This window comes from Mirounga angustirostris, unplaced genomic scaffold (genome assembly GCF_029215605.1).
Source record: "Mirounga angustirostris isolate CCGP_5_RB_7025 unplaced genomic scaffold, mMirAng1.0.hap1 SCAF_2, whole genome shotgun sequence".
In the NCBI taxonomy this organism is placed as follows: Eukaryota; Metazoa; Chordata; class Mammalia; order Carnivora; family Phocidae; genus Mirounga; species Mirounga angustirostris.
In genome coordinates, this window is record NW_026991710.1 from 165703064 (window position 1) to 165724829 (window position 21766).

The window sequence follows — 21766 nt, forward strand, 5'->3', positions numbered from 1 at the left end:
TTCTTTGGTGAGCACCTGGATATACTAACTTTATCACAAATTCTTTTATATAGATGTCAAAAATGCTTTCAACAAATCTAAGAGTGTCCTAATTACACGCCACTTTTAAGCTTCAATTTAAGATTAAGAAAATGAAAACAAGAATTTTGTTTCCAATTGGTTTTAGACAAAATAAGTTCTCAAATTAGGAAAAAAGCCCTTAGACAAAATTAAGTGGGCCAATCAGATGGGGCCGGTAGCTGAAGTTGACGTTACCATTTTGCACCAATTCACTGATTAAGAAACCTGATTTAAACACATACCAAACTGTTAGAAAGAAACTTTTTGACTCCTTGCTCTACTATTAAAGGATAAATTCTTACAGCTACCAATCGGTCAGGGAGTAGCTAGAAATTGTGTTGATGCATAAGGAAATACGAGGTAAAAATGTCCACGGCTTTTTGGAGAGCAATTTACCCCTCAGCTTTTCTAAGGAGGAAATTAATTCTCAAAAACAAGAGCTATTGAAGACTGTTGAATCACAGACCTGTACCTCTGAAACAAATAATACATTATATGTTTAAAAAAAAAAAAGATAGTAGGAAGGGAAAAATGAAGGGGGGGAAATTGGAGGGGGAGACGAACCATGAGAGCCTATGGACTCTGAGAAACAAACTGAGGGTTCTAGAGAGGAGGGTGTGGGGGATGGGTTAGCCTGGTGTTGGGTATCAAAGAGGGCACGTTCTGCATGGAGCACTGGGTGTCATACACAAACAATGAATCATGGAACACTACATCTAAAACTAATGATGTAATGTATGGTGATTAACATAACAATAAAATAAAATTTTAAAAAAGAAAAAAACAACAACAAGAGCTATTGAGAAACATGCCAAAAGACATCCCAGTGTAATCTGGATGCTTGGAAATCCAAACATATTTTAGCCTTCCAACAGAGCACAACACTCAGACCAGGTCAAGTTCTCTGCAAATCACGAAGAAGAGGGGCACAGCCAGGGATCCCGCAGGTGCCCAGTGCTGACTGGCAGCCAGCAATGCAGTGAGGTGGGGCACTGTCTATTAGTGTATTGCTGGTGCGGACTTCTGCCTTAAGAAGAGTCAGGCTGTGGGGGCGCCTGGGTGGCTCAGACAGTTAAGCGGCTGCCTTTGGCTCAGGTCATGATCCCAGGGTCCTGGGATCGAGCCCCGCATTGGGGAGCCTGCTGAGCCAGGGAGCCTGCTTCTCCCTCTCCCTCTGCCTGCTGCTTCCCCTGCTTGTACACTCTCTCTCTCTGTCAAAAATAAAAATAAAATCTTAAAAAAAAAAAAAAAAAAGAAGACTCAGGCTGTGAAAACGGAGTCATCTGGTTTTATTTTCCAGTCCGTGGTGAGGATTATGTAAGGCTGTGAGGTAGAAGTCACATGTGGGCTAGGCCAAGGCCAAGTGACAGCAAGGGATTCCTCAGCAAAGCAAATTGCAGCCTTACAAAGAAGAGTACCTTCTCCTCTGCCTCGGGCATGTTTTCAGGCTGTCCTGCCTGGCAATGAGGTATGTATGGAGGAAGGGAGGAGACTCCACCGCTCTTGCTAAAGTTGAGCTCAGAAAGAAAGAATGTTTGGGTGAGCTCCATTTTCTGGGAGAAAGCAGAGGGAAGAAGTGCAGCTGAGCTCGGCTGATCACGCAGGAAAAAATGCCATTAACCATAAACCAGACACAGTGACAAACAAACCTGTGTGATTCCGTAAACCTTGCAGTTTCTAGTATTTCTTATTTTTGTAATTTCATTTCTCTGTTTACTCTGGCTGCATTACAAACCACTCCGAAGTCAGGCAGCCAGTACGTTACGCTCATGGATTCTGTGGGTTAGAAATTTGGACAGGACACAGTGGATGGCTTTCCTCTGCTTAGATCCTCACCCCTTGTTAAACAGATCACACCCCTCTCCCACACCTTCCTTAAACACACATTAGTTACATTTTCTAGATTCTTCTGATAGTGTTTGGGTCCTCAGGTGGGAAGACTTGAAGACTGAGGATGATCTGAGGCTGGGAACCTAGAATCAAACCAAGGGCTCATTCGCTCCCGGGTCAGGTGCCAACCGGAGCATCTACATATGGCCCCCCTGTGTGGCCTGACACCCTCATTCACAGCCATGGCCTCAGAGTGAGTGGCATTTTTGGGTGGTGACTTCGTATACAAGGTGGCAGTCGCATCCCCTCCCTCCTCTACCCTTGCCTCAGCTCATGTGGGGTCACTTCTGCTGCATGCTGTTTTTTTGTTGTTTTGTTTTGTTTTAAAGATTTTATTTATTTATTTGAGAGAGAGAATGAGAGACAGAGAGCACGAGAGGGAAGAGGATCAGAGGGAGAAGCAGACCCCCCGCCGAGCAGGGAGCCCGATGCGGGACTCGATCCAGGGACTCCAGGATCATGACCTGAGCCGAAGGCAGTCGCTTAACCAACTGAGCCACCCAGGCGCCCCTGCATGCTGTTGATTACAGGCATGTCCCGAGCCTGCCAGCGTCACAAGCGAGGACACAGACGGCAGGCACATGACAGTCGCGATGGAAAATGCACAATGATGCACTCATCTATTTCACCGCAGTGACCACAGGTAAAACCTTTAAGAGACAGTATGTCTGTGTGGGAAAAGTTGCCTTTCGGGGAAACAAGGGAAGTGGCCCTGGTACCTCCCCTAGCCATCAAACCTCCTACAGGTGATAGTCAAGAGAGCCCTGGGGCTGGCCCGGGCTGAAGAAGGAAGTGCCTCTGACAAGGAGCACAAGAAAAGCCTGTGATGGGACAGCTGTGCCATCCCACTGCTGCAGGCTGTGATGGGGGGAGGGCCTCTCCAGAGCTTCCAGACTACTCGCTTTGGCTCATCCATATGATCTGAATGCACCTGCAGTGAGCCTTCCCTGGTCTCGGTGTCCTGAGTAACAGACTCAGGGTCCCTCGGCAAGGCTAAAATCCACATCACCCAGGTTGGAGAGCTTGTTTGGCAGGAGACCTCCTGATGTGATCCGGAGGGCTTTAAAATTAAAACTCAGGGAAATGGAGGAAATGTGAATCTGAAATATAAAACAAGAAGTTGAAAATGTCTTATTTCCATAATACATAACACTGTGATTTCAGATGGATTTCCACTCGTGTAGAGTCTGAGATGACAAATAAATTTACTCCTTTAATAGAAGGCCATAAAGCTGGGCACCACCCCATGTCCTCCCTCGCTCCCACCCTCCCTCCAGTCCTTTCTCGTAAACCGCTCTTTTCCTGGACTCCCTCCGTCAGTGCAGCAGGATTGAGGGGAACTGATACTTAGATCCTCACCCCTTGTTAAACAGATCACACCCCTCTCCCACACCTTCCTTAAACACACATTAGTTACATTTTCTAGATTCTTCTGATAGAGGAAGTTGAAGAGCTGCAGTCATCAAAATAAGATATAATCAACCCCAGGAAGCGGGGGGAGGGGGGGTGGCTGCATTTAACTGGCCACACCTATGATAACTCATCCCTAAAGTAGCCACAGTGGAGGAGCACAGGAAGGGCCCTCAGATAAGGCCCAAAGCCAACGTCAGTCATCTCAGGTCCCACATGAGAACAAGAATCAAAGAGGCTTTAGAGAGTGTAAGCCCAAACTCCCTCATACCCTAATTCTGCCCTGCAGTAACCTCACGTTGCTGGATAGAGGCATGTACAACCAATGTGGCGTGCTTCACCCCTCCCTCCCCAGTTTCATGCAAGACCTCGACATGCAAAGAAATACATGGCCAACAAGAAGAAGAAGCCACCAAATCACAAGAGAATATAAAGTAGGATAAACCCACAAGAAAATCCCTGCAAACTGAGAGATCATTTTCCAGGAGCACGAACAAGTGGGTGCCTTAAAACAAAGCTAATGCACCCGCGCCATCTTGTGGACGTTGCCAAACTTCCAGGCCCCTTTGCCCCAAGCAGAGCCCTCACTCTTCAGGAGCCTCATACCGTGCATTTGTCCTAAGGTTCTGGTGATCTCCTGAATGGAGAGTCTCAGTCGCTGCATGGCCTGGAGCAGGGCGTTCTGGCTGCGCTGTGAGATGGCATTCACGGCCTCAACAAGTGCCTGCGGAGGAGATTCATTCACTCAGTTCAGGAGCATTCAGTCCGCTGAGAGTGAGAGAGAGGCAGAGCTGGGGGAACCTAGAGGAAGGGCACCGCTCTGACTGCTGGGCTGTTTGGCAGGGCTCCCTGGGGGGCATTCCTGAACTAGATGTCCTGAGAGCCAGAATCTTTCTGGGCACTCCCAGATAGATCCCTAATTAAGTCTTTCTGAATCTTTCCCATTGGCTACTACTTCTTGTAACTCTCAAGGGCATAACCCTATCAATTTTGTTCCTTCTTCTGTATTTATCTCATATTATGATCATTTCTACTTCTGCTTGCTCCTTCTGTGATCTTGAACTGGGGCACCCTCACTCCTGAGCTCTGCTGTACATAAAATCGGACAGATTCTGTAGATCCTTTAGCTTCAGAGCCCCCTCCACCAGGAAGCCTTCCTTGTCTCCAGCAGTCTCCACCTCATGTAAGCTGTATTTGGAAGACCAATACTTTACTCCGTATCTTTCAATGAACTAAACACAAGAATGAGAAGTAAAGTGGCCATACAGTTTCACTTTTGAGAGGGAAAGAGGGGAGCTAAAATAATTGTACCACAATCTGGTCACTCTACTGAGGACACAGTAAGCACTCAAAGTATGCTTAACAGGGAAGGCAGCAAGTGAGGAAAGACACAAATCTCACTTAAATATCTCACTTAAATAAGGCACACAATCTCTAGCTGATCACCTGCCACTCCACCTTCTTTTGTCTTACACCTGACCTCTCTGTACCCACCTGACCCCTGAAGGAATTCAAATTTGCAACTCCCCCCACCCCCAGGGCTAGGGAATCTCAATGATGATTCATTGTCCTCTGAAGCTTTGCATAACAGTTCTCTGGGCCAGGAATACCACTCCCCACCCCCCATTCCCACCCCCTGATTAATTCCTGTACATCATGAGGATATTAACTCCAGCTCTCATTTCCCTTTGCCTGACCCTGCAAGTCTGGATTAGGTTTTAGATGTCTTTTCATGAAACACTGCTTTTTTTTTCTTGTTACCCTATATATCGGCCCATCTTCCTCCACTGGACGGTGAGCTTCTGTGGAGGCCAGAGCAGTGTCTGTTTTGTTCCCCCAGAGACATCCATTGCTTAGAACTAAGCTAGTCTGTTGAGTGGACAAATGGTCATTCCAAGTTTTACGGTGGTTGAGGAACGGCAGAGATCTCTGTGGGCTAGAGCTCAGACATAAACCAAGCAGGACAAAGCCTGTCCATCTATATTGATTAGTTCACCACAGGGAGAGGGACTTGGTGGGAAGTAAAGCTCACACTAATTGCTCATTTAGGAAAAAAAAAAAAGTTCTGTGAAGACAATACCTTAATCCCAGGCACTGCTGCCTTCTCCACCAAAACAGTCACCAGTATAAAGCCACGCAGGCTCTCCCCCCCAGGAAATGAGACAATGAGGTCCAAGTTCCTTGGGAAGGAAATGACCACATGGTTAGCGAGGCTTGGACACCGCGAGGCGCACAGCCCCAGGCCACCTCAGAGTGAGACAACCATGAGAGCAAGTGGACTCTGAAAGAAACCCTCTCGGCTCCACAGGACTGCCCTGGGGAGGAGCCTCCGCCTCCAGCCATATTCCAAAAAAAAAAAAAAAAAAGAGAGAGAAAGAGAGAGCAGATCTATTCCAGCCCCCATTCACAGGACCTGAAGACTGTCAAAGTCTAGCATGGCCCTGATGGTCCTTGCCCGTTTCCCGAGGGGATCAGCTGAAGCATAAGTGGGCAGGCCCTGCTGATTCTCCAGCTGGGGCCCATCACACCATTCCTGTCAGGGGCAGAGAGTCTCGGAGCCATAGTGACCACAGGCCATAGCTAATTCCATGCTCCTCTTTTAGACATGAAACTATGGCCCAGAGAAGCACAGTGGTTTCCCCATGCAGCTGATGAGTCCCAGGACCAGGGCAGGAATATCTCATAACTCAGACTAGTGCTCTTTCTCATCAGTGATTTATTTTTTTCCCCCAAGTGCTGTATTATAGTAGAATGACAGCAGGAAGACTGTTAAACAGGGATCGATTTTAAATGACCAGTTATCATATGGATGCAAATATCCCAGACGTCGATCCAGTCTATAAAACCGAAAACTTCACTCCATAAGTCACTTCTGCCTCTAACATCTTACGCACGACGAGAGATGAAAAACAAACACAAAAGAAAAATAGGTCCGGAACTCCATTGTGCCAGCAGAGACGATAGCGTGGAAGGTGGTGTCTTTGCCTTTCCACCCTCCATCTTCTGAGCTACAACTTTTATACTGAACCCCCTCCTGAGCTGAGGTTTGGCTCCTTTAGAGGGTAATTTTGCTCGCTGGGGAAAGAGGAGACTGAGGATGTCTGGAGCAGGCCTGCCCCATGAGCGCCAGTCCGTGTAAAACAAGACATTGCAAAGGGATTCTTTTGTAGCTGGAGCAACCGCTGCCTGCAGCTGGGCCGTTCATAGACCTTATGGTGAGACCAGAGATCTTTTTCAGATCATCAGACTTCAAAGAATCACAGAGAATTAGAAACTTGGTAAAGTTTTTTTTTTTTTTTTTGCATTGCACTTTACTTGTTGCCTTATGCACAGATTGGAAAACATAGTAAAGAAAATGAATCCCCTAATCCTTACAAAGCAGGGCACCACTGTTAACTTTTGCGCTGTTAATTTTTGGCACATGTCCTTCTAGTCGTTTTTCGGGCATTTTTAGATAGTTTATATACCATACATAAAAAATTGGTATGCCTTTCTCTTTTATTTATTGTAAGCTTTGAGTTCACATGGATTCTAAAGTGAGTGAAGGACTTCGGAGAACTTACCCAATTTCCAAGGGTCTTCGGTATTGACAACCACAAAGAGAAAAAGAAAATAAAAGAACAAATCAGTTTGTACACCGGATATGCCTTTTGCAGTCACAAATACACAGGCATGCACATTTGTGTGCACACACATACCCATGCACACTTTGGACGTCACAGTTAGTGACTACACTGTGAGCAGAATCTGCCACCCCAAAATGCACTGCTTTGGCACACTCATCATTTGAACTAACATTACTTAAGAAAGAGCTGGTACAAGAAGCACACTCTGACCTTAGCTCCCCTGAAAGCAGGAAATAAATCTGCTACATGAAAGGTATCCTCCTGAACCAGGAGAATAGAAAGTGTCCTTATCACCTGCAATAGGGAATTTAGGGCTGACGAGCCTGAGAAAACACATCTTATTACTTCTTCCCTAATTTGCTGCCCCAAGTCCAAACCCCTTTGTCTTATCAATCCTTCCCAAATGTATTGCTTTCTTGTGTAAAAGGTATAGAAGCTGCTTGTTTTGGTCACCTGTTTGAGTCTCAGATTTTTATGGGCTCCTGCATGCACAAAATTAAATTTGTTTTTCTCTTATTAATCTCTCTTACGTCAAGTTAATTATCAAACCAGCCAAAGAACCTAGAAGGGAAGAGGGAGAAGTTTTCCTCTCCTGCAAGCCACTGTGTGACAAAGAGGGAGCTAAATCTCAGCTCATACACGAGCCCCAGAACATTTAGCCTGTGGCCAGCATCATAAATTATCTTCTTCCTTTTATATGTTTGTAATTGCCACAAACCCACGTTTCTATTGTAGCTCTTCTACTCTTACTCGCCTTTAGCATGTACCTAGGTCAAATTTCACCCCCTCACCAAGCTACTTCCTGATTTTTTTTTTTTTTGTAAAAGTCTGAATTTTTTTTTAAATGTGGTAATAAACTTGCTTGCATGAGGTTTATTTTTTTTATCTTACAGATTTTATTTATTTATTTGTCAGAGAGAAAGAGAGTGCACAACAGGGGAAGCTGCAGAGGGAGAAGGAGAAGCAGGCTCCCCACTGAGCAGGGAGCCTGATGTGGGGCTCTATCGAAGGACCCTGGGATCATGACCTGAGCCGAAGGCAGACGCTTAACCCACTGAACCGCCTAGGCACCCCGACCAGAATCATTTCTACACATATATTTATAATTTTTTTTCTGTCAAATCTCTGAGCCAGATTTAGCAGCTTTTTATGAGAATATTGGTCATCAATTTTGTTATGAAAGCAGAATTGGTCAAAGATCATTATTAATAATTATGGAAAATGTATCCTCCCAGAGCTCAGAGCTCCTTAGAGAGATGAGATGACCTCACTTCTTCCAAAGGCCACACAAATTAGTCCAGAAAGGTATATTGTCTGTTAAGTGTTTAATCCTCTAGAACAGATTTCCATCATCTCTGAAATCCTGTGGTTACCCACAAACCTCATGCTAAAGAAGTTCCTCCTCACATCTAACCTAAATGTCCCTTTAGCTATTTTATGAAGTCACAAAGCACTCTCTCTTGCATCTATAGCCTGAAATAAATTTGGCTGTGATAATAAAGTTCAAAGGGAAATTAAATACTTCCTCTCTTCCACCCATTCTGACTATTGATTGTTTGTTAAAAAATTCTCGCTACTTCTTTAGACTACTGCCTACCTACATTCCCAAACCAGCTTTCAGAGGATTGATGCCAACTAGGTAGAAGAGATGGCATTATTCATCAAATTCTCAATCCAGCTTATCTAGAGCCCTATGCCTAATTCACCCATAATCATTCATTTATGATCGCTACATCATGATCACTTACTGAAGTCACTGGTCCTAATTTGACATGAATGGAGGGCGTGTTAGGGCACAGGAGATAATTTGATGAGAAAGAATGAGCGAAGTCTAATCATGCAGGAGCTTGAAGGTCAAGTTGAGATCGGATGTGGAAGCAAACGAGCAAACAAGAAAAATGTAGCTTGGACCAATGTATTCAGAGTGAAACTGCTGGGAATTGTGATTTTTGAACTTGTGTTCAGGCTGATCCTGCTTTGCAACCATAAAGTAGATAATAAATATGAACATCTCTAATTGCAAGTGGCTGAAAAACCCAGGGCCTTTACTGTAGGAAGAGTAAAAGTCACAGGGCTGCCCTTTACTCAGTTTCAGTCTGTTCACATCCAAAGCACTCACTCTGCATCTTACCTTTCTGGATCCCTAGGGGTCCAGTTTGTCAGCACCAGGTCTGAGTGGACCAGGATAGGAGGGAGCCCCAAGTTTCTGGAGACTTCAACAAGGGGAAGGGCAAGATTTCTTGGCAGAACCTTTTAGATATAAATCCAGATATATACGATCATGATACGATAGACAGAATATACAGCAGATAGATAAATCCAGATACATATGACTGTGATACAATACGATATGATAGAATATACGACTAGTATATTCTTGAAAGAATGCCACAGAGGAAGTAGTCATGGTTGCCCTCTATTCCAGCAATCCTGTGGTAGAGAAATGACCTGGGCAATAAAACTGATATTATCTGAGTGATCCATAAATACACACCTCACTTTCATATTTTTTTTCTGTTTACAATCTAGTGGATATATTGTTTATAAGTACAAGCTGAAATATATAATAATATTACAAAGCTGGAGCACATACATACAGATATAGCATAAAATGATCTCTGAAAACTGACTACAAAGAAGGGCATCAAATGTTTGACCAAATGTTTGAACATGAACTGGGTTGATGTGTAGTGGGAAAAAAATCTCTATCTCTATCTACTTATCTATAGACAGAGACAACTACATAAATATGTTGATATATCTGTGTGTATAAGAACACAAGCATATTTACACATGTGGGTATGTATGTACACACGTACGTGTGTGTGTGTTTATGTGTCACTCAGGAAGAGGAATGAGGAGGATAGAACACTTCATCCTGTGTGGCAGCCAACTCTGTCCATCACTTCATAAGTCAAACCCAATAATACCTTCAAGTAAGTGACCTCAAGACAGTTCCCTTTCTTTTTTTTTTTTTTTTAAGATTTTATTTATTTATTTGACAGAGAGAGACACAGCGAGAGAGGGAACACAAGCACGGGGAATGGGAGAGGGAGAAGCAGGCTTCCGGTGGAGCAGGGAGCCCGATGTGGGGCTCGATCCCAGGACCCTGGGATCATGACCTGAGCCGAAGGCAGATGCTTAACGACTGAGCCACCCAGGCGCCCAAGACAGTTGCCTTTCAACCCCTAAGTTATCTGAGGACCACTCCAAAGAGACTCATCTGCCCACAAGTCCAGAAAAACTATTCAGATCTATGGGAGACCAGAAAGGGTCTCTTATTTGCGGACAAGGCTAAATTAGTTTGGATCCAAAAGAACACTCTCATGCTCCCTATCTCCCACTTCCATTTTTATTTCCCCCTAAGATAAAAGTATCTATTAAAAGAGCCCCACTTCTGCCTTTGCTTTCCCTTAGATTTTTAGATTAGACTTGGGACAGAACTGTTTTTTAGGTGGAAAACAATAAAGAAGTTTAAAGAGTCTTAAAATTCAAACTGAAGTTTAGCTTTCCTTGGGAATCAGGGGATGAGGAGGGCAGTGCAGAAGGGCAGTGTCTATTTCAGTGAAAAGTTAAAAGATGAGACGCAGAGAAAGTCAGGGATGATCTGAGGCCATGGCCAGGGGTTTCCTGTTCACCTGGAAGTGAATGGACACACCTCGTTAGAGACTCCCTCTCCTGTCAGCCTTCTTCACTCCACTCCTTCCCCCATCTAGGATTATGGTTTGGAGAACCCAAGGGGGAGGGGGGCCCAGTGGGATGGTTGGTAGTGTGCCTAGATTCCATACTTTCTTATATCAGGCACACAATTTTTAAAAATAAGATGTCCTAACATTTAAAAACTCTGAAGCAACTCTATACTTTCCTCCTCTCTCATTTCTCAACCTCCCTTCCTTTTCCCATGGGAGTTTCCCGTGTTTACTTGGAAGAAAAGAGGCAGGATCAATCAAGCAAACCAAATAGGCTGGGGCTGCTCAGTAAACATGAAGTACTGGAACAATGTAAACTCCAATTCCTGGAAAAGGGACACTTCTGCAAAATGAGAGGGAGTAGTGCTTTTTACTACTGCTGTCAGTGGAACTCAGAGACTTCACCTTGCAAGGTTCAAGCTGAAACCATAAAACGTTAAGTCACGATTCAGAAGAGATTTAAATACATTATTAAGAGACCAATAATCAGTAGAAAGAAAGGAGTATTAAAAATTTAAAATTAATCTTGTTAATGTCAGAGAGTGCCTCTAGGGAAAGAGGTTTGCATTGGTGAATCAGAAGGTCTGAGCATGGCCTTGCATTTTACACTGACTTGCTCTTTGACCTCGGACAAGGACTTTATCTTCTGTAGTCCTCAGCTATCTGTAAAATGGGCATAGTGGAGTTTTACTTACTTTATGGGATTGTGAAAATCAAGAGATAATGTATGTGCAGAGGCAGACAAAATGCGGTAAAAGGTAAGCTATCATTAAGTATTTTATGAGACCTCAGTTCTTACTTTCAAATGCATCTTGAAGCATTATTGCCAGAAAGAAAACAGATGTGAAAGCTAATGAAAGGGAGAAATGGCTACAAGTTCTAAAAAAAAAAAAAAGAAAATTACCTTCTTAGGGAAAAAAATTCTTTCATTGAAGTGGGCCACTTGCCCTTCCTTCAATGGATAGCCAGAGAAAAGAACAAGAAAGGACTTATCTTCCAGAAAAACAGTGGGGGGCCAAGCAGGGAGCGCATTCCAGGAACAGCCCACCTGCCGGACTGCAAGGCGGGCATCTACTTGCCCCGTACCTTTTCCGGCTGTGTCTCTCCTCTCTGCCAGACGTAGCCCATGGTCATGAAGCTCAGGACCAAGTGGGCCAGGCGCTGTTCCCGGTAACTCTTGAGGAACCGGCAGTCCAGCAGGGGCATCTGTTCAAGACAATATGCACACATTATCAGCTGCAGGGCTGAGGATGGGCACAGGGGTTCTCTGACTGGAAGGGCTCGTCAGGTGTAGGGAACAGGTTATATTTTTGTGGAGGAACGAAGAGCCTCCGTGCACACCCATTCTCCCCCTGATCTGAGGACCCTGCAGTATGGAGGGATTCCGGGCAACATTGTTCAGGATGTACCGAACCACTCCACCCAAGCTCCCTTATGGCCCCCGTGGTTGTGCCAACCACTGGTCGCCTCCACCGAACTGACAGATTGGTTAGAGCGTTCTCGTACAATGAATTCCCGAGACCGGGATCGTTTACTTCACGGAGCGTACCGTGGCAACTTTTATAGCCCTACCTATCAAGGCAGCTCTGCTTCCTTGACATCCTGTAACCCCGGTAACAAGCCTGTGCAGCGGGCCTGACTCCGCTTAATTCCGAAGTAAAAGGAGGCCCAGTGGAGTTGGGAATTTGACCAAATCCCTAGGCATTAGGGCATTAGCCGAGCTGGGCCAAAGGGTGTGCAGTCCCTGTTTGAACTCTTCCGATGACCCTGGCTGGGTGTTTTCACCTCTCCATGCCCTTTTCCTCGTGGAAATGTGTCACCTGGAAGTTTACTGATGGCGTCCTCATGAAAGCCACACCTTTCACAGAAGTTAATTATTGACAGCCCTGCCTAAAGAACAATGGGTTTCTCACTTTTGCCTGGAACAGCCTTGCCTGTCTTGGTTGACACCAACAAGGAGCTCCAGCTTCCTGGCACGCCCCCTCCCCACCTCTGCTCTCCTCCTTCCTCCCATGGCTGGCCCAGCTCTAGACACAGCCTCATCCAGATCTTCCCCTCTCCGGGGTCCTTAAGTGCCGCAAAAGGTGGTGGCGGACGTCTTGTGTATCCTTTTAAGCTCCAGGCACCCCCGAGCAGCCTCAGACCCGCTGCTCCTCCCGCCTGGGCTCCCTCCCGGCAGCTCGCGGAGTCCTCCCTCTGCTCTCCGCTAGAGGGCAGCTTTCCGCGTCTGTCCGCCCCTCGCAACTGCGTGTTTATTCCTCCTTAAAATTGGCTCTGATAGAATCGCAAATGCGACGTGCTCTAGGCTTCCGTGCTTGCGTGTGTGTATGGGGTGAAGGGGGGCGGGGTGGTGGCCGCTGAAATGTTGCATTTCAACAGGAAGCAGCCTGAAAATTCTAATAGTTATTGAGTACTTGTTATAAGGCTCCTAACTAAAGTGTTTACTAGGCAGGATGCTAAAAACTTCCCACGCCAGATGGTGTTCCATCTTCCCGCCAAATCCACAGGACAAAACAGTCAGAGAGGGTAGGTATTGGGTCACAGACCTGGGAGGGACTGAGCCAGGGTGTTACTTAAGTTCTACTGATCACTGTCCTGCTTTCTCAAGTTAGCACTCCCTGATAAAAATATGAGAGCCACACTTGTAATTTCAAATTTTCTAGCAGTGACATAAAAAAAAAATACTAAAAAGAAACATGAAATTCGTTTTAATAACATATTTTTCTATGTCAGTATATCCACAATATTATCAACACATGGTCAGTATAAAATTTTTGAGATATTGTGTTCTTTTTATAGTAAGTCTTCAAAATCCAGTGAGTGGCTTATTAATTTGTCTTAACCACATTTCAGACGTTCAATAGCCATAAGCCCCTCTTGGCTACCTCTAATGCAGCCTTAAGGGAAAGGAACAAAGTCTGAGTTGGAAATGTGGCTCTTGGTTAGAGGTTTTCTTGGAAATTTCTTGCACATTCCAGAGTCCCTGGACTCTCCCTTCCAAGCAAACACAAATAATTAAAAATGAAAAAAAATATATTTAGAAAAAAAATAAACAGCAACAACAAATACTCTTCTTCGTAGTGGAAGTTTTTTCTACAAAAAACGATGAAATGGTTAGGGGAAGAATGAGTCATAAACTTAATGTTTTCCTCAATTTAAAGCAATCAACTTATGGGGCACATGGGTGGCTCAGTCGGTTAAGCGGCTGCCTTTGGCTCAGGTCATGATCCTGGGGTCCTAGGATTGAGCCCCACATCCGGCTCCCTGCTCAGCGGAGAGCCTGCTTCTCCCTCTCCCTCTGCCTGCCACTCTGCCCACCTGTGCTCTCTATCAAATAAATAAATAAATCTTAAAAAAAAAATAATCAACTTGTTTTCATATTTGTGTTTTAAGATGGAAAGAAAATACAGAAGTTGTAAAATGCAATCTCATTACAGTTATAATTTTCATTTTCCTGATTATTAATAAAGGTTAGCATCTTTCATATGTCACTTGGTCAGTCATGTTTGCTATTTTGCAAAATGTTCATGTTTACTGCACCTTTTTTTTTTTTTTAACTTGGTTGTTTGTCTTTCTGTTTTATTTCCAGAACTTTGTATATTCAGGATACAAATTTTTTCTCAGTTATATATGTGATAACGTCATCTTTCAGTTTATGGCTTGGCTTTTCATTTTCTTTATGGTCTATTTTGATGAATGCAGGTTCTATTTTAATAAAGTGAGGTCTATCAGAAAAATATCCCAATTTTAGTCATTAGGAAATCTTCCTTAGTCCAAGTACATATTCTTTTAAATTCTCTTCTATAACTTTTACATTTTTGTCTTTTACATATAAATTCTTAACCCATCTGGAATGAATTTATTTTTGTTTATGATAAAAGTAGCCAATCCAGTGGTCCTCTCTGTTTATTGCTGGCCCCATATCAACTGATTTTAATTTTTGTAGTTTTGTATTATGTCATGATAACTGATAAGGCAAATCTTCTCACCTTGCTGTTGTTAAATATACATATATTTGTTAATTTACTATGTAAGATGGCATGATAAACTAAACATTATCTTACTTTCACAACTTCCACATCTTTTTTTTTTAACATCTTGTTAAAAATAAATATAGAATTTTAACTCCATCATCATGTTAATGCACTTTGGCCACAATACTATGTCCATACACACACATGCATGCACAAATTATTTTAGAAATTCCTTCTTATTTCACAGACACATTAGTAGTGATTACTAAGAATTAACTGTACACCCCCCCCCCAAAAATTGACCATATATTTCATTAATTTCATTGTTTGGGGATGTTTCTTAAATACTCATTTTTCATCTTTCCTGAGTCCTTTATTCTGATTTAGATTCAGGATGCTAGAATAATTTTTGAACATTTGAGACAAAGTGCTTGGATAGTATATTTTCTTATTTCTTGATTTGACTGATAATTTACTTTTTTTAGTTCTTATGGATGGTTAATAAAATCTGGGTTCTAAATACCTTTTCCTAAAATTTTATTAATATTCATACATTATCTTTAAAAAATATCAGTATAGACAGACATATATTTATTTTATACTTTGGATTATAACCCAATGCTACTTTATTTACTTGCTTGCTATATTGTTCTATATGGGCCACTGGGGGCTCTTTCAGGTTTGTTTCTGTGTCCCATTTGACATGTCCCAACCTTTAGTGTTTGTTTGTTAGCATTCCTTTACTTTCCAGCAGTGCAAGATGTTTCATCTTGTATTTGCCCTGTCCCAAGTTTATAATCAGCCTTTTCTCCAAGGAGCCCTAGTTCTTTTTATTGGAGAAGGGTTATTTGTCCTGACACTGGGCTTGCCCATTGCTCCTGGGAGCCACCGCTCCTAGGTCTTCACAGGGGACAAAGCTAGGAACTGTGTCGTGTGCATGTGTGTCCACACATATTACATATATCCATATCCATATAATATTGATTTATCCACATATGTTTATCTATTTACCCACATATGTAATGCTAAGCATGACTTTATACTCATGTCTCCAAGTCTAATCCAGGGCCACAGGTTGATTCTAGCCTTCCCCTCTGGCCAATTTATAACTTTCATCTCTGGCAGCAAAGTATCATCCACCACCCAACCCCCAGAAAAAACAGTTTCCCAACTAGAGTATAGTGATTCTGTGCAATTCCTCTTGAGTTTGGCCATACAGATTGCAGCCACAGCATCGTTTCCCACCTGCTTAGATCAGCTCCTTTCTCTCCGCTCCCTCCTGCGAAGTTGTCATACATCTGGAACACAGTTACGCTTGTTTGTCATAGTCTGCATTCCATCCCAAGATTCCCCCCCAGTTTCGATTAATTTTTTTTTAATTTGCATACAATTCTCTCTTTGTGATATACAATTCTATGGGTTTTGCCACCACCTGAGTACCCCACAGAACAGTTCTAACATCCTAAAACTCCTCCTGCAGTAGTCAACCACCCACTTCTTCCTCCTCAGTCCTTGGTAACCACTGATCTGTTTTTGGCTTACACTTTCGTCTTTTTGAGAATGCCATTTGAACGGGATTATACAATACACAGTCTTTTGAGTCTGACATGTTTCATTTAGCAAAATACATTTTTGACACTGAATAGCATTCCATTGTGTGGATATAACTCGGTGTCTCATCCAGTCAGGGATGTTATAACAAAGTACCACAGACTAGGTAGCTTATAAACAGTGGACATTTAATTCTTACAATTTTGGAGGCTGGAAGAGCAAGATCAGGGTGGGGTGCCAGCATGACTGGGTTCTGGGGAGGGTCCTCTGCTGGGTTGCACACAGCTGTCTTCCTGTTGTAACCTCACATTATAGCTAAGGAGGGCCAGATACACTCAGGAGCCACTTTTATAAGCACACTAATCCTCCTTATGAGGGTTCCATGCTCATGACCTAGTTACATTCTGTGTTGGTCAGTTTAATGTGTCGACTTGACCAGGCTAAGGGATGCCCAGATAACTGGCAAAACATTATTTCTGGGTATGTCTCTGAGGGGGTGTTTTTGTTTTTTTGTTTTTTAAAGATTTTATTTATTTATTTGAGAGAGAGAGAACACATGAGAGGGGATAGGGTCAGAGGACGAAGCAGACTCCCTGCTGAGCAGGGAACCCGATGCGGGACTCGATCCCGGGACTCCAGGATCATGACCTGAGCCGAAGGCAGTCGCCTAACCAACTGAGCCACCCAGGCGCCCCTGAGGGGGTGTTTTTGGAAGAGAATAGCATTTGAACAGTAAGCTGAGTAAAGAACATCGTGCTTAGCGATTTGGGTGGGCATCATCCATTCCATTAGAGCCTGGATAAAACAAAAAAGTGGAGGAAGGATGAATTTTCTGTCTGCTTATGCTGAGACATCGGTGCTCTTGGGGCTTGGTGCTTGGACCTTCGGACTCAGGCTGAGATGCACACTGTTGGCTTCCTTGGCTCTCAGCTTTCCTTGGCCCCTAACTTGCAGGTTGCAGCCTCCATAGTCATGTGGGCCCGTCCTTCCTACTAAATCTTTTTCTCTATGTCTCTCTATATCCTATTGCTTCTATTTCTCTAGAGAACCCTGACTGAATCACCTCCTCAAAGCCCCACCCTTTAATCCCATCACATTGGGGATTAGGAATTCAAAATCTGTGTTTGGGGGCAATAAAAACGTTCCATCCACATACTCAGTTTGACTATTCTCCTGTTGAGAGGCAAGCTGGTTATTTCCAGTTTGGGGGATTATGAATAAAGCTGCTATAAACAGTCACATACAAGCTTTTCCACGCACATCAATTTCCAGTTGACTTGGGTAAATACTTAGGAATGTGATTGCTGGGTCTTATGGAAAGTCTATATTCAACTTCCTAAGAATCTGCCAAACCATCTTCCAAAGTAGCTGTACTATATTTTGCATTCCCACCAGCAAAATGAATGAGTGTCTCTTTTGGTACATATCGCCATCAGCACTTGGTAATGCTGAATTTTTTTTTTTTTAATTTTAGTTGCTCAAAGACGTGTTAAATTGTCTCTTAATACTTATTATTATAAATAATCCCATTACTCCATAAGTAAACTAGTTTTGTTTTTTATTGTTTCCTGATTAAAACTTGCGAAGTTTTCTTCTTATTCTAGAAAATTTGAAATTTCACAAGGATATCTGTATGTGTCCCCCGCACCCCCATTGTCTTTCTGATAAAATACTCAAATCTTTCATAAGATCTGAAAAACTTTGTTCTTACATGCTTGAAGCTTTGTTTTTTCCCCACCTACACCTCTCTGCTTTGGGAAATTCGATTTAGTAGAATTTGGGTCATCCATTTCTCCTTTTCACATACTTTATTTTCCTGAGAGTTGGCGTTTCTTTAATTTTTGCTTTATACTTTATGAAAAGCGTGTCCTTTTTCTATAACCAATGTTTCTCTGATTTATTTGAGTTTATATTGAGTGTTTTGCTTGCTTATTTCTTTGCTCCCCCATTAGTTCCTTTTATGTACAATTTCACCTATTTTTATGAAGTAATACACTGGAGACATTAATTAAAATTTTAAAAACATTGATCCCATCAGAGCCATTAGTTGTGAATGTCCAGTCCCTTCCTACTGTGTTTTGACTTATTCCTTCTCTTCATATTATATGGTAATTTGATGTTATTGATTCATGTTCAGGAATGGTGGTCAGTTCTATCAGAACTAGTAGCTATTAAAGCATCCCTTAAAAAATAAAAAAATAAAAAAATAAAGCATACCTTAATCATGTTCCCAGAATGCTGCTGAATCTTTTCTTGTGCAGCTTCCTGTGAACAGGTCAATTGCCTGTAGTGTTCTGTGGGGGTGGAGTGGAGAAAGGGGATTCTTTCTGGAATAAGATGGATGTGCCTAAACCAATAAGCAAGTTTTGTTTGTTTGTTGGTTGGTTTTTTACCAAAATATGGATAGGTTTCCTGGAGCTTTCTAAGAGCAAGGTGGCTTGCCTGGAGGTACTTTAAGATCAAAAATGTAAATGCAATTATTGTGTTGTTTGTGCCAAGTAAAGGACTCAAGAGAACAATTTTTTAGTCTGTAGCTCCATGTATGGTCCTGGAAGCCATAATATTTGCTTTTCATGACTGATTTCCAATTGATTCAGTCTCAGCCTGTGCTGGTGACATCTTTTTTTTTTTTTTTTTTTAAGTAATCTCCACACCCAATGTGGGGCTCGAAACTACAACCCCAAGATGAAGAGTTGCATGCTCTACCTACTGAGACTGCCACGTGCCCAGTGAAGTCTTAAAAGTGGTTTCATGTAGTTAGATGTTTTATAAGTAATTGGAAATGTAATGACTGGCCACGACTGTTGTAATAGTTTCCTAGGACCACCTCAACAAATGAAGACCAACTCAGAAGCTTAAAACAGTAGAACTGTATTCTCTCACAATTCTGGGCAATGGAAGTCTGAGATTAAGGTGTTTATAAGGTTGGTTCCTTCTGAAGTTTCTAAGGGACATTCCATTCCATGTCCACTTCCCAGGTTCTGGTGATTACGAGAAACTCTTGGCACACTTTGGCTTTTAGATGATCCGTCTCTCCTATCTCTTGCCTCTGTCTTCACATGGTGTTCTTCTCTGTGTATCTGTGTGTCTGTGTCCACATTTCCTTCTTCTTATAAAGACACCAGTCATATTGAATTAGAATGCAACCTAATATAGTATGACCTCAGTTACCTTGATTACATCTGCCAAGACCCTATTTCCAAATAAGGTCACTGTCCTAGGTTCCAAGTGGACAATTTCTGGAGAGACACTATTCAACCCAGTAGAAGTGTCAGGGGATTATTTTCACAGCTGCACTAAACTCTTTCCCGAACTTCCATGTTTTCAGTAGCCAGAAGTTAGCTGTACACTCCCGGCCTTTTCTCACTGATATTTAACATATGAGAAGCACCAATTCAATGGGTTATTCACTTCACTCATGATAGTTCAATCAAATAAAGCCTAAGGAAACCCTGGTGCCGAGATCTGTGTAGTTAACAAATTGAACCTTAATCTGTCCTTCTACAAATTGTTCCTGACTCCACCTTGCTTCTATGCTCTGCTATCTGAGACAGGAGAAGGAGGCTACAAAGGCTCAATTTGCTTTGGTTGAATGCTTTGCATGGGTACCATACACTCTGATATAATTTGCTTAATATGGAACAAATGTTCTTAAAGTTTTATCCACCTTTGGTACTTTTCTCTTGTTTTCCTGCACTTAAAGATATTTTCCTATTTTTCTTCTTTTTGTGTTTCTTTGGTCATATTAGAGACTTTATGCAGCAGGAAAATAAATTCTTAGGTTTAGTTTGCCATCTTCATAAACACTGAAGGCAGTCTCTTGCATCTCTTACAGGATTTCCAATCTTGTGCCTGCACTTAGCAGGCATCTAGTAAGTACTTTTAAATCCATTAGTGTTTGTAGATATTAAATATATTTAAGTCAGTGATGGAGAATTTGGGAGAATGGAAAACCTTTCTTGTATCTCTGAAACCTCATGGCACTCCAAATTGGTGGGATTAAAGCTCATGGAGAAGAGACTAGAGGGAAGTATAAATATATATTGAACACTGTTGAATGGCAGGGATTTAGGAAGTCATTTAGCCCTTACAACAATTCTATGAAACCAGAACTTCTCCCCTTCTGTAAAAAAGGAGGCAGAATTACAGGGGTGAAATAATTTCTTTACAAGTTGGATAGCTACTTTATGATAAAACCAAGATTCAAACTCAGGTCTTCCTGAATCAGAGTCTATATTTTCTTGTTGCATCTTCTTATTATTACTGTGGGATACTGTCAGTGCTCTGGGGACCAAGAAGTTTCACTCTTTCTTACTCACTCTTGGAAATATTGCTCCTCTTACCAATTATTTCTGCAGAACCTACCAACCTGACTTCATAACTCAGTAATTCTCTTGACCCAACTATTCTATGAGACCCCGATGGTAAAATCAAGGGAGAGGAGCACTAACCATGTGACATGCAAGGAGGACACTGAGAATTTCATTGCTTACCCTTCTCCAGCTAGAGCTTATCCATCAGCTTACCTATAATTCCTAACCAGACAGCCTCCCTTCTCTAAACAAATATTTGTTCAGTGCTTAATATGTTCCAGAAATTGTTTTGGGCAGGCTCTGGGAATTTTAGGGAAATGCGTGTGTAATATGATATAATATCATTCCACTCTTCAGGAAAGGTGAGGTAGCTTTCTTGGTAATTTCAATGGCAATGATGGGTGTCCCTGGGTCCACTGACCCACTATCATAATGCTGGTAAAGATATGTGGTGTGGGGTTGAAAATAGGATGGTGAGAAGAACTTAAAGAGAAAAAAAGAAGAACTTAAAGAGAAGAATAAAAAAATATATACCTTGTTCACTCGAGCTTGAAGCTGGTGACTCTCAATCAAATGAGGGAGTTCGTTGGCAATTTCCATCCAAGGCCTAAAATGATCTGGAAGTTCTTTCTGCATTCAAAATGGAAACATCTCAGTATTTTAGACCTCTTGGGGAAGCAGCCTGCGGGAGTAGCTGCTTACAGATTTCAGTTTTAAATTAAAATTCAGGTCAGTTCAGTTCAACAAGTATTGAGAATTCACTCTATGCTGGGCCCTATGCTAAGCATTGCAAACACACAGATGACTGAAATACAATCCTTGGGCTTAAGGAGCATGTGGTCTAGTAAGGAGAAAAAAAATGTAGTCAGATATATCCCAGTGCAGTGTAATATGTTCAATTACTGACATGTGTATAAGCTTAAGAACTTGCAAAGAAGAGGAAGTTGTTAATTCTGTCAGCAGTTGTGGGAAATTAAAGGGAAGTATTTGTAGAAACATGACAAGTGGGGCCAGTGTTAGAGTCTGAAAGTGACTTTGCCAGGGGGAAGTTTGAAAATGGGAAGGCAGTAAAACAGAAGACATAGTGGATATAGAGATAACTATGATTCCTGGGACTACAGGTGACTCAGTGTTATTGGAATATAAGCTCAGGAGAAAAAGTGATTGATGATGAGACCAGAAAGTCAGATCAAACGTGCTTTTTAAAATTACATAAGAATTTTCTTTTCATTTAGTTGGTAACATGGTTTGAT

General features: G+C 42.4%; 1 protein-coding gene and 1 long non-coding RNA gene across 2 annotated transcripts in view; one reads left to right on the forward strand and one right to left on the reverse strand.

Annotated features, from left to right (window-relative positions):
• The window catches only part of IDO2 (indoleamine 2,3-dioxygenase 2), a 39996-nt gene extending 18831 nt beyond the window's left edge, over positions 1-21165 (reverse strand). The window contains exons 1-6 of the mRNA XM_045879886.2: positions 21048-21165; positions 11762-11881; positions 9118-9236; positions 6924-6938; positions 5441-5540; positions 3967-4084 (exon numbers count right to left, since the gene is read on the reverse strand). Coding sequence (XP_045735842.1) covers positions 3967-4084; positions 5441-5540; positions 6924-6938; positions 9118-9236; positions 11762-11881; positions 21048-21149 — 574 coding nt within the window. The 5' untranslated portion in view covers positions 21150-21165. The remainder of the gene's footprint in view (positions 1-3966; positions 4085-5440; positions 5541-6923; positions 6939-9117; positions 9237-11761; positions 11882-21047) is intronic.
• Positions 1116-9124, forward strand: LOC129045962 (uncharacterized). Its single transcript, XR_010409680.1, has 3 exons — positions 1116-1528; positions 2280-2593; positions 7902-9124. It is a non-coding gene; the product is annotated as an uncharacterized LOC129045962 (long non-coding RNA).
• Positions 21166-21766: the final 601 nt, after the last annotated feature.